The sequence below is a fragment of the Trachemys scripta genome, chromosome 1 (assembly GCF_013100865.1).
Source record: "Trachemys scripta elegans isolate TJP31775 chromosome 1, CAS_Tse_1.0, whole genome shotgun sequence".
NCBI lineage: Eukaryota > Metazoa > Chordata > Testudines > Emydidae > Trachemys > Trachemys scripta.
In genome coordinates this window covers 130,832,036-130,845,612 of record NC_048298.1, presented here as the reverse complement: position 1 = coordinate 130,845,612, position 13,577 = coordinate 130,832,036, and the positions used below count along the sequence as shown (strand labels likewise).

At 40.2% G+C, this 13,577-nt stretch overlaps 1 protein-coding gene across 2 annotated transcripts in view; it reads left to right on the top strand.

Moving 5' to 3' along the window:
* Positions 1–13,577, top strand: part of PRMT8 (protein arginine methyltransferase 8) — a 102,545-nt gene that overhangs the window by 64,584 nt on the left and 24,384 nt on the right. For both annotated transcript variants that reach the window (XM_034785214.1, XM_034785224.1), the window contains exons 5-6: positions 9,895–10,037; positions 10,458–10,545. In XM_034785214.1, coding sequence (XP_034641105.1) covers positions 9,895–10,037; positions 10,458–10,545 — 231 coding nt within the window. The remainder of the gene's footprint in view (positions 1–9,894; positions 10,038–10,457; positions 10,546–13,577) is intronic.

Below are 13,577 nucleotides of genomic sequence, written 5' to 3'. Positions count from 1 at the left end.
TCAAGAATCAAGGGGTCTGTCATGGAAGGTATGTCTTCATTGCAGGGTGAGCCAGGGCTAGGCTAGCTCTGGTAGAACGTTCCCTAGTGCAGACCCCTACCCTGTGCCAGACCCAGGTAGCTGAACCCACACTGGTGCTGTACTAAGTGCCCCTGTGCAGGGGTAGGCTTTTGGCAGGACATCCTGTGGCTCTTAGCCCTGTACTAAGCTGTGCTGCTGCCAGCTGCTGCTAAACTGCAGTGGCTAAGCTGCTGCTGGCAGCTTCTGGCCAGCAGACAGCACTCTGGGGGGACGATTTCTCACATGGCATGTCTATTCAAATCCGTGGAACCACAGCAGAACTGTAACAGGCAACTTGGGGTTTAAATGCGGAGCTAGTGTAGGTGACTTCCGGTGCAGAAGAAGGAAGGAGGTAGAGAGCAAGAAAATATGGTCGAGGTGAAATTGTGGGAATGCAGTGGAGGACTTGATTAGCCTGTGTCCTCACTGCAATGTAGATGGGTTGCCAGCCTGGGCTGAGGAGAAACACAAGCTCAAGCCCAGCAGTGTATGCTAACCTGGGTTTAAAGCACCCTCAAGCCTGGGTAAGAGGTTCTGTGTGGACTGCAGGGGGTTAGGGTAAACACGCATGTTAGATCCCGGGCTAACTCTCCAGTGAAGACATACCCAGAGAATACCCTGTTGGCAGTGTACTCTCTTCTCTGTCAACCGGTCTTCTCTCCAGTAAAACTCTTATTGACTTGAACTATAGTTTTGCCAGAGAAAGGACTGCAAGGCTATTTTTTTAAATATTAAAAGCAGCTGCGGTAGTCTCTGCCATGTAGTCAGCAATACCTTCCATGACTGCTTAATCTAGACCGACATTTAGGGAGCTGTGAGTGGTGAAACTAAACCGGACAGTCTGGGAGCTATAGAACTAGAGAGAACCACAGGGTCTGTCTGTGTCCAGTAGCCTCAGTGAAGAATCCCCTTTATATTCATTCTAGCTGTTTCATCTTTAGCATGAAGACTCAAGGTACAAAAATTTGGACATAGATTTCAACGTGTTCTTGGGTGTTTAGATCTGTGGAGGGGAGGTGGTTCAACTTATTAAAGGGGTCATCAAATGAAATTAATAGGCAGAAATTAATAGGCAACAGGTTTAAAACAAACAAAAGGAAGTATTTTTCTACACTATGCACAGTCAACCTGTGGAACTCCTTGCCAGAGGATGTTGTGAAGGCCAAGTTGATGAGGGTTCAAAAAAGAACTAGATAAATTCATGGAGGATAGGTCCATCAATGTCTATTAGCTAGGATGGGCTGGGATGGTGTCCCTAGCCTCTGTTTGCCAGAAGCTGGGAATAGGCGACAGGGGATGGATCACTTAATGATTACCTGTTCTGTTCCTTCCCTCTGGGGTACCTGGCACTGGCCACTGTCAAAAGACAGGATGCTGGGCTAGATGGACCTTTGATCTGACCCAGTATGGCCGTTCTTATATAAAGATGGGGGCTATCTGAAATATTCTAATCTAGGACTTGGTTCCAATTTCAAACACATTCGATGCTTGGGAGGTGTTCAGCTCTGAGATCTGGGATATTGATTGAGAGCTATTTCTAGTGTTATGTACAGAAATCTGATAATGAAACAGGACTCCTACAAGCCTTCTCTATGGGGTTCAATGACTGGGCAAATTATCTTTTTTCCAGATAGATCCATCTCTAACCTCTCTGAATCTATGATCCTCCATAATGAATAATTTTGGCCTCATTGTGCTGTCACTAACATAGGTGGAAATCAAGAGTAACACCACTGACATCAATTAGTTCACACCAGTGTAAAACCCAGAGTAAACCCCTCTTTCCTTGTTTACCAAGACACACCATTCTCTAGAGAGTCCAAGGGCCACAGTCTACTCTTGGTTGCACAATGTAAATCTGGAGTCACTCCAATGAAATTAATGGAATATCTCCACATTACACTGGTATAAATGAGAGCAAGCCCTGACTCCAAGGATCCTGTTCTCCTCTCCTAAAACTCAAACTTAAGAACCTTTAAATTTAAAAAAATCTTTTAAAGTTAATTTAGACTAGAGCTAGTGAAAGGAGCTGAACTGACAGCTGTTTACCTAAAACTAGGTAAAACATAACTAGTGGCAGTGCAAGCTTCCCCCACACTATGCCGTGTGTGTGTGTGTGTGTGTGTGTGTGTGTGTGTGTGTGTAAATTTTCAGTCTCCAGGCCTGTCATTCTGGCAGCTGTCAACAGTACTAAAATTCACCCCAAAGGAATCATCAGGACCGTTTTGACATGTGATAGAAGTAGGGTACCTGAGTGTTGACGAAAGTGATGATTGTAGCAATCATATTCTGGAAGTATGAAATTCACCTCTGTGCTTCATTTAAATTTTAAAATAGAGTTTAAGTGGGACATTAAGCTTGTGTTGGCTTCATTGTTACCCAAAATGATGCATCCACATAAAAAAAATTCAGGCAAACTCATATTTCAGAACCTAGTTTCCAATGCCAAGTTTTCCAAATCATCTAACACACAACTTTAGTATCACATAGTTCAACTTAATCCTGGTCAAACAGTAATCTCCCACCCCGCATGATTTCTGATAATTTTTGTGAATGGAAACATTGAGTTCTGTTTGCTAAGATTAATGGGTTTCTATTATTTGGTATGCAGAAGTATTTGTACTAGTGCTAGGTGTTTAGGAAAGTTTCTGTGAATCCTAAAAGTTTCACACATTTTAGCACAGATAATGATTTGTCTAAAAATTAATATTGGAAAGTGCATTAATCTCTAATCACTCCATTTTTTTATTCTCCTGTGTCAAACATTTCAATTGTCCAGTCAGGGAACAGACCCAGGGCCATCTCACTTCAGTAACTATCACAAAACACGAAGGGTGTATTGTAGCAAAGGGAACAGTTTGCAAACAACCCATAGTTTGAAAAATTATTTGTCCAAACTATTTGGAAGAAAACTTACAAATAATGAATATTTCTGGAGAAAGTCAGGACACACTTGTGAATAATTTGCTAATTATAAAGGGAGCTGATTATTTGTAACAAATAATGCAACCAGATCTAGATCACCTTTAGCATTACTGTAAGTAAAATATAGGCTCTCATTTCCACCAATATAATCATGGTGCAATTCCATTGACTTTGATAAGTTACTCCTGGTTTTCACTTGTGAGAGCGAGAGGAGAATCAGCGCATACTTGTGACCTTCCACAGAAGTAAAATGAAGCACTTATATTACTTTATGCATACTTGATATTATGATAACAGAACAAACAGATCAAGGCTGGATTTTGCTGTAGTTAGGCATATTCAAACCAAATGGGTTACTTAATCCATGTGGTGCTGCGAATTCAATTAGCTTCTGTGATTCACCTCACCCCCTCTATTTCCATTCTTGGTTAAAAAAGAAAGCGAGCGAGTATTTAGAGAGGAGTACACCTTTGAATTAGAAGCGTCAGTGGGAAAGAATGCGTAGGTTGTTCCAATCTGGTTTGTATAACTCACTGTACTTGGAGGCAGGTATATTAAATTGAAAGCTTAGGTGGGATGTAACTTAAATGAAGGCAAATAGAATATACACCTAATATGTATTTCTGCATAATCAAAACACTTTTGAAACATTTTTAACATGAGTCAAGGGTTGTTTGATCCTTTTTCAAACAAGCATTGCCTAATTATTTCATAAGATTTAGAGTTCAGCCTGTGCTTATGGAAAAAATGACAGAACTTGCTACCAGAGTAAATGAGTATAAATTGCAAATCGTGGACCATATTCAGAGCTGTGTAAGTGCTGTTCCCAGGGAAGTCTGTGGGCCAAATGCAGTGGCCCATACAGATGAAAGTGGAGGGACCATGCATACATGATGTCAGAATCATTCAGTGAATATATAACTGTGCCCTTAACTAGGTATGATCCATGTACATTCTTTATATTAAAACTCAAATAACTGAACCTTAAATGCTTTGTGTCAGCAAAACATAATCTTTGCACTTTTGCTGCTATGGGGTATGACTTATATGGTGCAAGTTGCACATTGTGAAGGTAGTTAAGAAAATACACTGTAAATTGTAAAGCAGTGTCACTTGCATTGATTTTGCATTCAAAGTGTTGCACCCATTTTGCACAACAACTCTAAAGGTGTAGAATAAGTGTGTGAGTCTGTGTGTGTTGAGGAGGGGTTGTAACAGGAAAAGCAACTAAAAAGAGAATGTAAGATAAAGAAGGGGCTCTGCTTTATTTTAAACACTTCTGTTAACTGCTTTCCTTGCTACAACCCACTCTTCTTCCCCTCTCAGTGTAAGCAGAAGAACCAAGCTCTGTTGGCCCTCATTTTGAGCTCATTGGTTTTCCACTAATGTAAATGAATGAATCTCACTGACACTACTCTTTATTCACATTGGTGTAGAGACACAGGGTCTGGGTCTTTATTCAGATGGAGCTACCTCATCCCTGGAATGGAATTTCTTCCCCCCTTTGCAGAGTTTTACTGCAGGAGGGGATGATCTGGCCTATTATTATTCTTTGTTGATCCAGGTGATGTGATTTCCCCTCCCCCCCCCCTTTTGGTGACTTGCCAGCAATTTAACAAGCTTCACTGTGTGCTCTCCCTGCAGTCTGCAAGTTAGGTCTTCAGCCACTCTGAACTTAATAACCTTCTCAGCTCCTTGAAACTAATGTGCTGCTGACAAAACACCTGACAGAAATGTTTTTCAAAACAGCCACTGTAGATAGCTGGGGAAAGGCAGCCAAGTCCAAAACTGCTAGCAGATTCTGAGTGAGGTGCCAATGTGTTGTGAAAGAGTCTGTCAAGAAGCAGATGATTTTGGAAAGCAGGGCAGGTGTTTGTGCAGACTTTTATGTTTGTGTTCCATGGAGATAAAATTACCTCTCTCTGCTGAGTGAGATGTCCAGAATTTTTTAAAGAAAATGGACCTGATTCTCCTCAGTGTGAAGATGGAATAATACTTTGAAAGTTATTGCAGTCCCACCAATGCACATGTGGAGTAGATCCACTGAAGCCAAAGGAGCTGTACCACTGCAAAGCTGATGTGAGATCACAGTCAGGCTGTATGTCTGTAAGAGATGGTGGTATGGATTTATCTGGTCATTTAAGCTTAAGGATGCATGTTCTCAATTCCTCTTTCCTGTTCCTTAACAATTACCTCTGATCCTACTTCCAAGAGAGAGATTTTAATAGATTTAAGGCGATGCACTATGAATTGTTGCCTTAACAATTAAATCATTTAACCAGAGTCATGCTAAGAACTATCCATTGTATGCTGGGAACTTGTCTGAACTTTGTTTTGAGAATTGGGCTCTGATTTGTTTTGAGTTTGTTCAAGTTTCCTTGATTTTGAACTAAGAGCTATTGGAAAATTCTGAAAGGATGGCTGTGAACAGGCTAGTAGTTTTCCAAGAATGGAAAATTATAAAACCCAAGATGAACTCAGAAGGCGCTTTTCTTGTCCTTGCTTTTGTTTTGTGTCTGTTCTTTTCTTTCTTTTCCACTCCAGCTTATGGGTGTCCAAACTACTGAACGTTAAGAGTGAAAACCTGGCTCCACTGAAGTCGATGGCAAAACTCCAGTTCATTTCAATGGGGCCAGGATTTTACCAACATACCTTAGCAGGTCCAAGATTTCATTTTGCCTGCTCATTTTTCTGGGGTAGAAAACTTTGTCTAACAATGGAACGGCAACTCCAATCAAGCCTTTCTAACCTGACCGCAAATGGGCCAGTCAAATATTGAAGTTGTTTTCTTTCTTCTGGGTTTTAAATGGATCAATTTTTAAAAACTTGTCCTGGATTTTGTTAACCAATCTTTTATAGAAAACAAAACGATTATGAAAATTTTTCATTTACTGAAAAATAGGTTCTGAGTGAACAAAATATTCTAATGATCAGGTCAATAATGTTTTATAATTTTTTCAATAATAATTTCAACTAAAATGATATGAAAAAGATTGGAAAAAGCAAGATCAATCAAAAAAGTCAACAGGATGTGTGTGTGTTTTTTTTTAAAAAAAGCTCATTTGGAGATGAAAAAAAACTTTTGCGTGAACATTTTTGACCAATTCTAATTAAGTCCAATTCAAATGACCCTGCTTTACCATTTACAGTATATTTTCTTAACTACCTGCTACCTCACCAGAAGAGGGAGTATCCTCTTCTCCTTTTTCATGTTTTCTTTTTTCACACATGTTTGTCTGTATTTCTCTTTGGTGGGGGAAACTTTTCCCCGGGAAAGTGAGTTAACAAAGCTCAGAGTTTTGTAAGTAAGCCGAGAACATTTTGCTGTAACATGCTTAACATTTCCATCACTGAAGACAAGGCTTAAGAAACAAAGCTGGTTTTGTAACTTGCAATTTTTCCCTCAGATGTAAATAAACAAAGCAGGGGGGCTCCCACCTTGTGTAGTTAGAGACGTTAAACCTGCAATTGTTAAAAAGAACTTTATGGAGCAGCACTTGCTGGAGGTGTCAAAATGACATTAAATAATCATACAATAAAAGGACTACAGATCCTTTGCTTTCCCACTGTCATGAGACCCAACCCTTTCCTAGCTGCCTGATCTCTTGCAACTCTCTGAAACTCATTTCAGCCCACACTCACTGCCTGTTCTCTCCTCCTCTCTCCCTGGACACCTGCTCTCTATCACCTTCCTCGGGTCTGGCTTGCCTTTCTTTCTAGAGTTTCCTGACCATCTACCCTCTTTGACCTGCCTCCCAGCTGCTGCTTTCCAACCCATGCTTCAAACAACCTGTTTTAAAAACCAAGGCATTAATAGGAATGATGAGGTATTAAAATCTTTGGGAAAAGCCCCTCGTGCTGACCCCTGGAGTTGGGAATTAAAAAAACAAAAAGCCAGAAATTACATCAAAGTTCAAGAAAACAGAATTCTTTGTCCTGGGGCTTTCCATTTTATCAATGGACTCAACGACTCACTTTTCAGCCTGTGGAGACCCCAGCCATGGAGGGGACATGATAAAGAAGATGGCATGTATGAATAAATCTTTTTCCTTGATACTTCACACCCCTTCTCAACTTACCAGGAAAGCAAGAGCTAATAATGTCTACCAGTCATGGATATAAGGATAGACAGAGAGGAACAATGCATGCTACAAAAAGAATTGAAGCTACAAAATGTACCTATGTCAGGGATGGCTGCACAGATTAAAGATGTAATTGAAAGCATTATTATTCCAGAAACACGGGTTGAATGACAGAAAAATCAGATATGTTGTCTCAGTATGAGAGTCATTAGGATGTCAGGATTAATTCCCATCTTGTTTGTGGAACCTCTTTTTTCCCTGTAAATTGTTCAACTTAACCTCCTGCCCATACTATGGTTGTCCACCATAGTGTGGACAAGGCCATAATGAAATGGGGTTGCTAGTCTGTGTTTAAAAATAAAATTACACTTCAGTGACTGAAACCTAGATGGATTTTTATCATTTCTTTTGCTGTCATCAGAAATCACAAATAGGTTCTTCTTGGAAGTTGCTAGATATAAGAAAGAATTTGTGTAAAAAAACAGAAGATCTGTTTCTTCCCAGAACATATTTCTGCAGGCATAAAGAACAGAAATTAGAGATGCGACAGAAAAGATGTCATTAAAGAAGTAGAATCAGCTCAATTAATTCCAGCTAAACTTTAAGAAATCTTCAATACAAGAGTCTTTTCCCCTATATTTTCTCAAACTTGAAATCTGAAAAACAACTGTTAGGGAAGGTAAAAGAAAAAAACTGAGGTCAAGATAGAGAAAGAGGGTCCAAAATAGACAGATAACAAGCCATTCTGGAAAAGTATACACCATTCATAAAGAAATCAGATTAGATGTGATCTGAAGAATTTCCAGTTCCTAAAATTGCTGTTAAACTTCAGTCATTGTTTTGTACTTAAGGCTGAATATTGTCCTTGCTCTCTATACTTTGCCCTATGCACAATGGTGCATCAGCACATAGAAAGACAGATGTTTGTGAAAATAGCTCAAAATTACATGAGCCCAGGATAAAATGGACTAAGGTTTATTTGAAATTACAACAATTTTTCAATGAAAATACTTTAATTGAAATTTAAACTGTCTTCTGCAACATTATAAACCCAAATGCAACAGGTTGTTCTTATTTTTGAGGACCAGGAAGTGAAACTAACAAGTCAAAATTTCACTGTTCAAGGTCAGGTGACAAGCAAAGAAATTAAAAACATAAAAAGCAAAAAGTAAATTAGAATTGTCTCATAGAAATATTTTCCAGTTTAACCCTTAGAATCCTGGGGCTGAGAAGTGAGGAAACATCTTATTAAATGGCGTGAATTTCCTAACGTTTTTATACTAGCTGAATTGGCCCATAATCCCTAGCACATAGCTGCATGGAATCCAAGACAGTTCTCTAGCTATTGAAGTAAGATGTTAGAAGTGTCTGACTCTAATCCCGAGTTTAGTGTAACAATTGCTATACCAGGAGTGGGACTGTTTGCCCATTTCTGCTGCTTTGGGGAGATGGAGGTTTGAACCAGTTCTTGCCTACTAGCTTGAAGACCTTGGTGAATTTGGGAGTGGTAGTGAGGGACATACTAGCATTTTCAAAGATGGAACCCCCATCTTCCATCTTTGGGTGACCAGATGTCCCGATTTTATAGGGACAGTCCCGATTTTTGGGTCTTTTTCTTACATAGGCTCCTATTACCACCCACTTGCTGTCCCGATTTTTCACCTTTGCTGTCTGGTCACCCTAGATGGGGGTGTAAAACATCTTGTGCTTCCAGAAACCCTTAGGACAGAGCTGGGAATAGGTCTGGAAAAAGGCAGCTAGAGACAGACTGAGGTTGGGGCAAGGAAACGTGCTTGTCAGAGAGAGGGCGGGATAGTGGGGGTGGGTCTAGAACTGTGTAAACTGCAACATGCCCAATGTAGATCTCATTTACATGCACCACTGTAAATCAGGAGTAACTCCATTGAAGTCAATGAAGATAAACACATGCAAAACCAGTGTGAGATCAGACAGCTCCTAGCTCCATGAATGTTGATGAACTTGGGCTGATGAGTTGGCAAATAGTACTAGAAACCAAACAGCCTGAGGTTGGGTGTATTCAGGGTTTTGGATGAATTCTTTATATCCCACTACTGAAGACGTAGACATATGCCAGCTTCCAAAGGGCTGGTAATCGAAGATGATGTAACGGGTAAGGAATTTTTTTTTAAATATATGTTGTTTATCTTGACAACGTCCCTTTATATTGCTACTAAGGGTATATCTACACTGCACACTGTAACATGTGGCTACATGCCATAGTGAAAAGCAGGCTGTATCCACACGATGGTGTGTAGCTCCCTGGGGCAGGGAAAGGGTTCAGCAGCTGCCTGTGGCGGGGAAAAGCAGGCTCCAGCAGCAGGACACTACATGGCTAAAAACAGGGAAAGGCACTGCTTGGGCATGTAGAAAGGCCCCTGTAGATGCATACAATAAGGGTCTGGCCTGTCTTTACTCTCCTTGCCTAAGTAGATCCTCACACCATCTACACTGGTAATGGCACTCATACCCATGCTGGGGGGCGGGGGGAGAGACACACAGGACATAGTGTACGTACTCTACATACTGACGAAAGGAGTGTGCACCATAGACATACCCTAATGATTCTCTGTTTATTAGATACTGCATGGGCCTGATCCACTTCTCCCGTATACTGTTTTTTTCCTTACTGGTGTAACTTCATGAACTTGAGTGGAGTCACTCCTGATCTACGCTGCTGAGAGAGGAGAATCAGGTCCATATATTTAAATCAAAATGAAAAGCAGGGGTAGAATGACATTCACCAGTGAGGTACTTTTAGTCAGGCTTTTATTATGTGAAACATATTTCTTTTGGATTCTTTTTTCAGTAATCACAATATTTAAAGGTAAAGTGGAAGAAGTTGAACTGCCTGAGGATAAAGTAGACATCATCATCAGTGAATGGATGGGTTACTGTCTTTTCTATGAGTCAATGCTAAACACAGTCATCTTTGCACGAGACAAGTGGCTGGTAGGTGCTCTGCATGTCATACTCCTTGCTGGAGGTCTGGTCATTTATTTTCCAGTTGCAAGCCCTCCCCTTCTACTACCACCAGCATTAAAAAGACACAGTTATGTTCAAATGCCCTTTCTTAGGCTTTAATAGAAAGATTAGCATGGGGAGCTCAGTAAACTGGGAAACCTTTCATTTTAAAAGTAAGCTTTGCTTTTGAGTGACAGCTGGTACAATTCTGATAGACTATTTATCTAACAACATTGCCGCAGGGTGCAAGAATCTCTAAGATATTAAAAGCCGATGTGAAAAATCTGAAGGAGAACAATAAAGGCATGCGGAGGGTGCTTGTCTGGTTTTTGTATGTGCAGTTCAAAATGTGATGTCTTTGTCAGGTGACTAGATTACGAGATCCATTTCCCCACAATTCATCAACAGAAACCTGGAGGGCTTATGTTTCCAGACCGGGCCGCTTTGTACATGGTAGCAATTGAAGACAGACAGTACAAGGACTTCAAAATTCACTGTAAGTACAAGTCTAATACATTCCTCCTGTATGATCAGCTCCATGAAAATATTTTTATTTCCTCATTCACATTGTTACAGAGTAGCCTTGTGGACTGTTCATAATAGATACATTGGGCATGATTCTCCTCTCCCATCTTAATTTTACACCAGTGTGACTTTACTGGAGTTACTCCTGATTTACACTAGTGTGAGGTTAGATAAGACAAAACCCTCAGGTGGCTTTCTTACACTTGGTATGTTATTTGCAAACTGCATGAAATAATGAGAAAATGCACTGCCATTTAAGAATTACTATTCGTTTTAATAGGCTGGAACTTCAGGTGTGTAAATCAACATAGCTCTGTTGACTTCAGTGGAATCATAGAATATTAGGGTTGGAAGAGACCTCAAGAGATCATCTAGTTCAATTCCCTGCTTGCTTGCTAGGTATCAGTCTCAGCGGCTGTGAAAATACATACTGCCCCTGCTGATATTAGCATTTTGCATAAGCACATCTTTATTGTAGCCTGATTCTGGTCTCCCTTAAACTGATATAGATCAAGAGAAACTGCACTGAAATCAATGGAATGACACCAGTGTAAACCAGGTGTGAGATCAGAATCAGGCCAATTGAACTAAATTGAATTGCTCTTGAATTAGACTTGTGTCAGTGAGATGAGAAGCAAGCTCCTGGTGTTTATATAACAACACGCCCCTGATTTCATTGTCACATTCCATCAGGCCCATAGCTCTCACTCCTTGAATTTCAATCTATTTTTTGCAGGGGGAAGGTGGTGGGGTGTCATTCTTCGTCCTGTATTTGTTTTTCATCATCCAGTGTTTAGTTGCACCTGCGGAGAACAACAATCCTGCCACACTGCTGCAAGCTCCCCTCTGGCAAAGTCTTGCTATAAGAGAAGCTGACAAGAAAGTTAATGGAGTGTGGGCACTAGGTCACAAATACAGTATCCAGATGAACACAAAGAAACATTCATTAGTATGGAACACTGTATTAAGTAGGAGGGGAAAAACATGTATAGAACATTGTCGGTTGAATGTCTGATTGTTGCCCCCCTCCTCCAAAAAAACAACAACCACTAGTAATCTTCCCTAAATATGAACTTCCTGGATTTTAGAGTCTGAGATTTTTTTAAAAAGTGCATCACTCCATTGTGCTATCTAGAGCAATTACCATAAAAATCTATACTTTTGACTGCCTAGAGGTATGCAGTGTCATGGTAGCCTAGAGGCAGCACTTAGGTGAAATTTAAAATTTTTATTAAAGCTCATGTTAAAAATTTATATAATAAATACACAGGTTAAGAAAAGAGTGTCTGTACATCTGGATATAGTGCTTAGATTATCCACAAATACAAAGTTGGATTTTAAAAGTCAGAAGATACATACAGTACATAAATCAGCAAAAACCCAAATTAAGGTGAATAGATTTAACAATGCAGTTTAGATATTAGCATCCAAGTATCTGGGTACATCACTCATGAAAAGTTATACAGAGCATTTGTTGTGGAAAACAAATATATTTCCCTATTCTTAGCACAGTGAGTACAACTGTAACATTAACAGTTTGCAAAGGAGCTTAAAATCTTTACAAGTGGCAACCACTGTAAGTGTGAAAGTTTATTGATACAGCTGGTCAAAAAAATATATATTTCACATTTTTGAAAAATGAATTCAATTTGTCCAAAATTTTCTGAGAATTTATTTATGAAAAAAGTTTCTAAACATAATTTTTCATTTCATTTTGATGGAGAAAACCATAATTTTAATTAAAAAAAAATATTTCCACTGGGGAGAAAAAACGGGGTAGAGAATTAAAAAGGCAAGAGTGAGTTGACTCCCCCCCCCCACCATAACAAAAGTTTTTAATAAAAGTTTTAAAAAAACTGCATGAACATTTGCTAAAAAATTTTTCACAGAAATTTTTGTTTTGGCTGTAAAGACCTTTTCTGGCAAAAAGAAGTTTCCATGGGAAAATTTCCAACCAGCTCTACTTATTAGGGCCATGTGGTATATAGGAGCTTGGAAAAGAACTAGTGGGCTCAATTACCAGTCAGATGCACACACACAACTCCCCTTTATCGGCTTCATCCCAGTCTTACAACCTGACAACTTTCCAAAAAAAGAGTCTTGATTTTTCTGACTGAAGTGCAGTCTTGGGGGGCCTTGTTCTTCCATCAAAGGATACAAGTAACTCCCACTGAGCTCAATGGGAGTCATTAGCACCACAAACTGGATTCAGGATTGGACCCATTACAAGGGTCAGTGGTTCTCAAAGCCAGTCTGCCGCTTGTTCAGGGAAAGCCCCTGGTGGGCCGGGCCGGTTTGTTTACCTGCCGCGTCCGCAGGTTCGGCCGATTGCAGCTCCCACTGGCTGCGGTTCACTGCTCCAGGCCAATGGGGGCTGCGGGAAGCAACAACCAGCACATCCCTTGGCCCGCGCCACTTCCCGCAGCCCCCATTGGCCTAGAGCAGCAAACCACGGCCAGTGGGAGCCACGATTAGCCGAACCTGCGGACGCGGCAGGTAAACAAACTAGCCCGGCCTGCCAGGGGCTTTCCCTGAACAAGTGACAGACCGGCTTTGAGACCCACTGATCTATAGCACTGACTCTCAACCTTTCCAGACTACTGTACCCCTTTCTGGACTCTGATTTGTTTTGCATACCCCAAGTTTCACCTCACTTAAAAACTACTTGCTTACAAAATCAGACATAATAACACAAGTGTCACAGCACACTATTACTGAAAAATTGCTTATTTTATCATTTTTACCATATAATTACAAAATAAATCAATTGGAATATAAACATTGTACTTACATTTCAGTGTATAGCATATAAAGCAGTATAAACAAGTCACTGTCTGTTGAAACTTTAGTTTGTACTGACTTTGCTAGTGCTTTTTATGTAGCCTGCTTTATAATTAAGCAAATATCTAGATGGGTTGATGTACCCCCTGGAAGACCTCTATGTACCCCCAGGGGTACACATAGCTAGGGTTGCCAACTTTCTAATTCCAGAAAACCAAACAC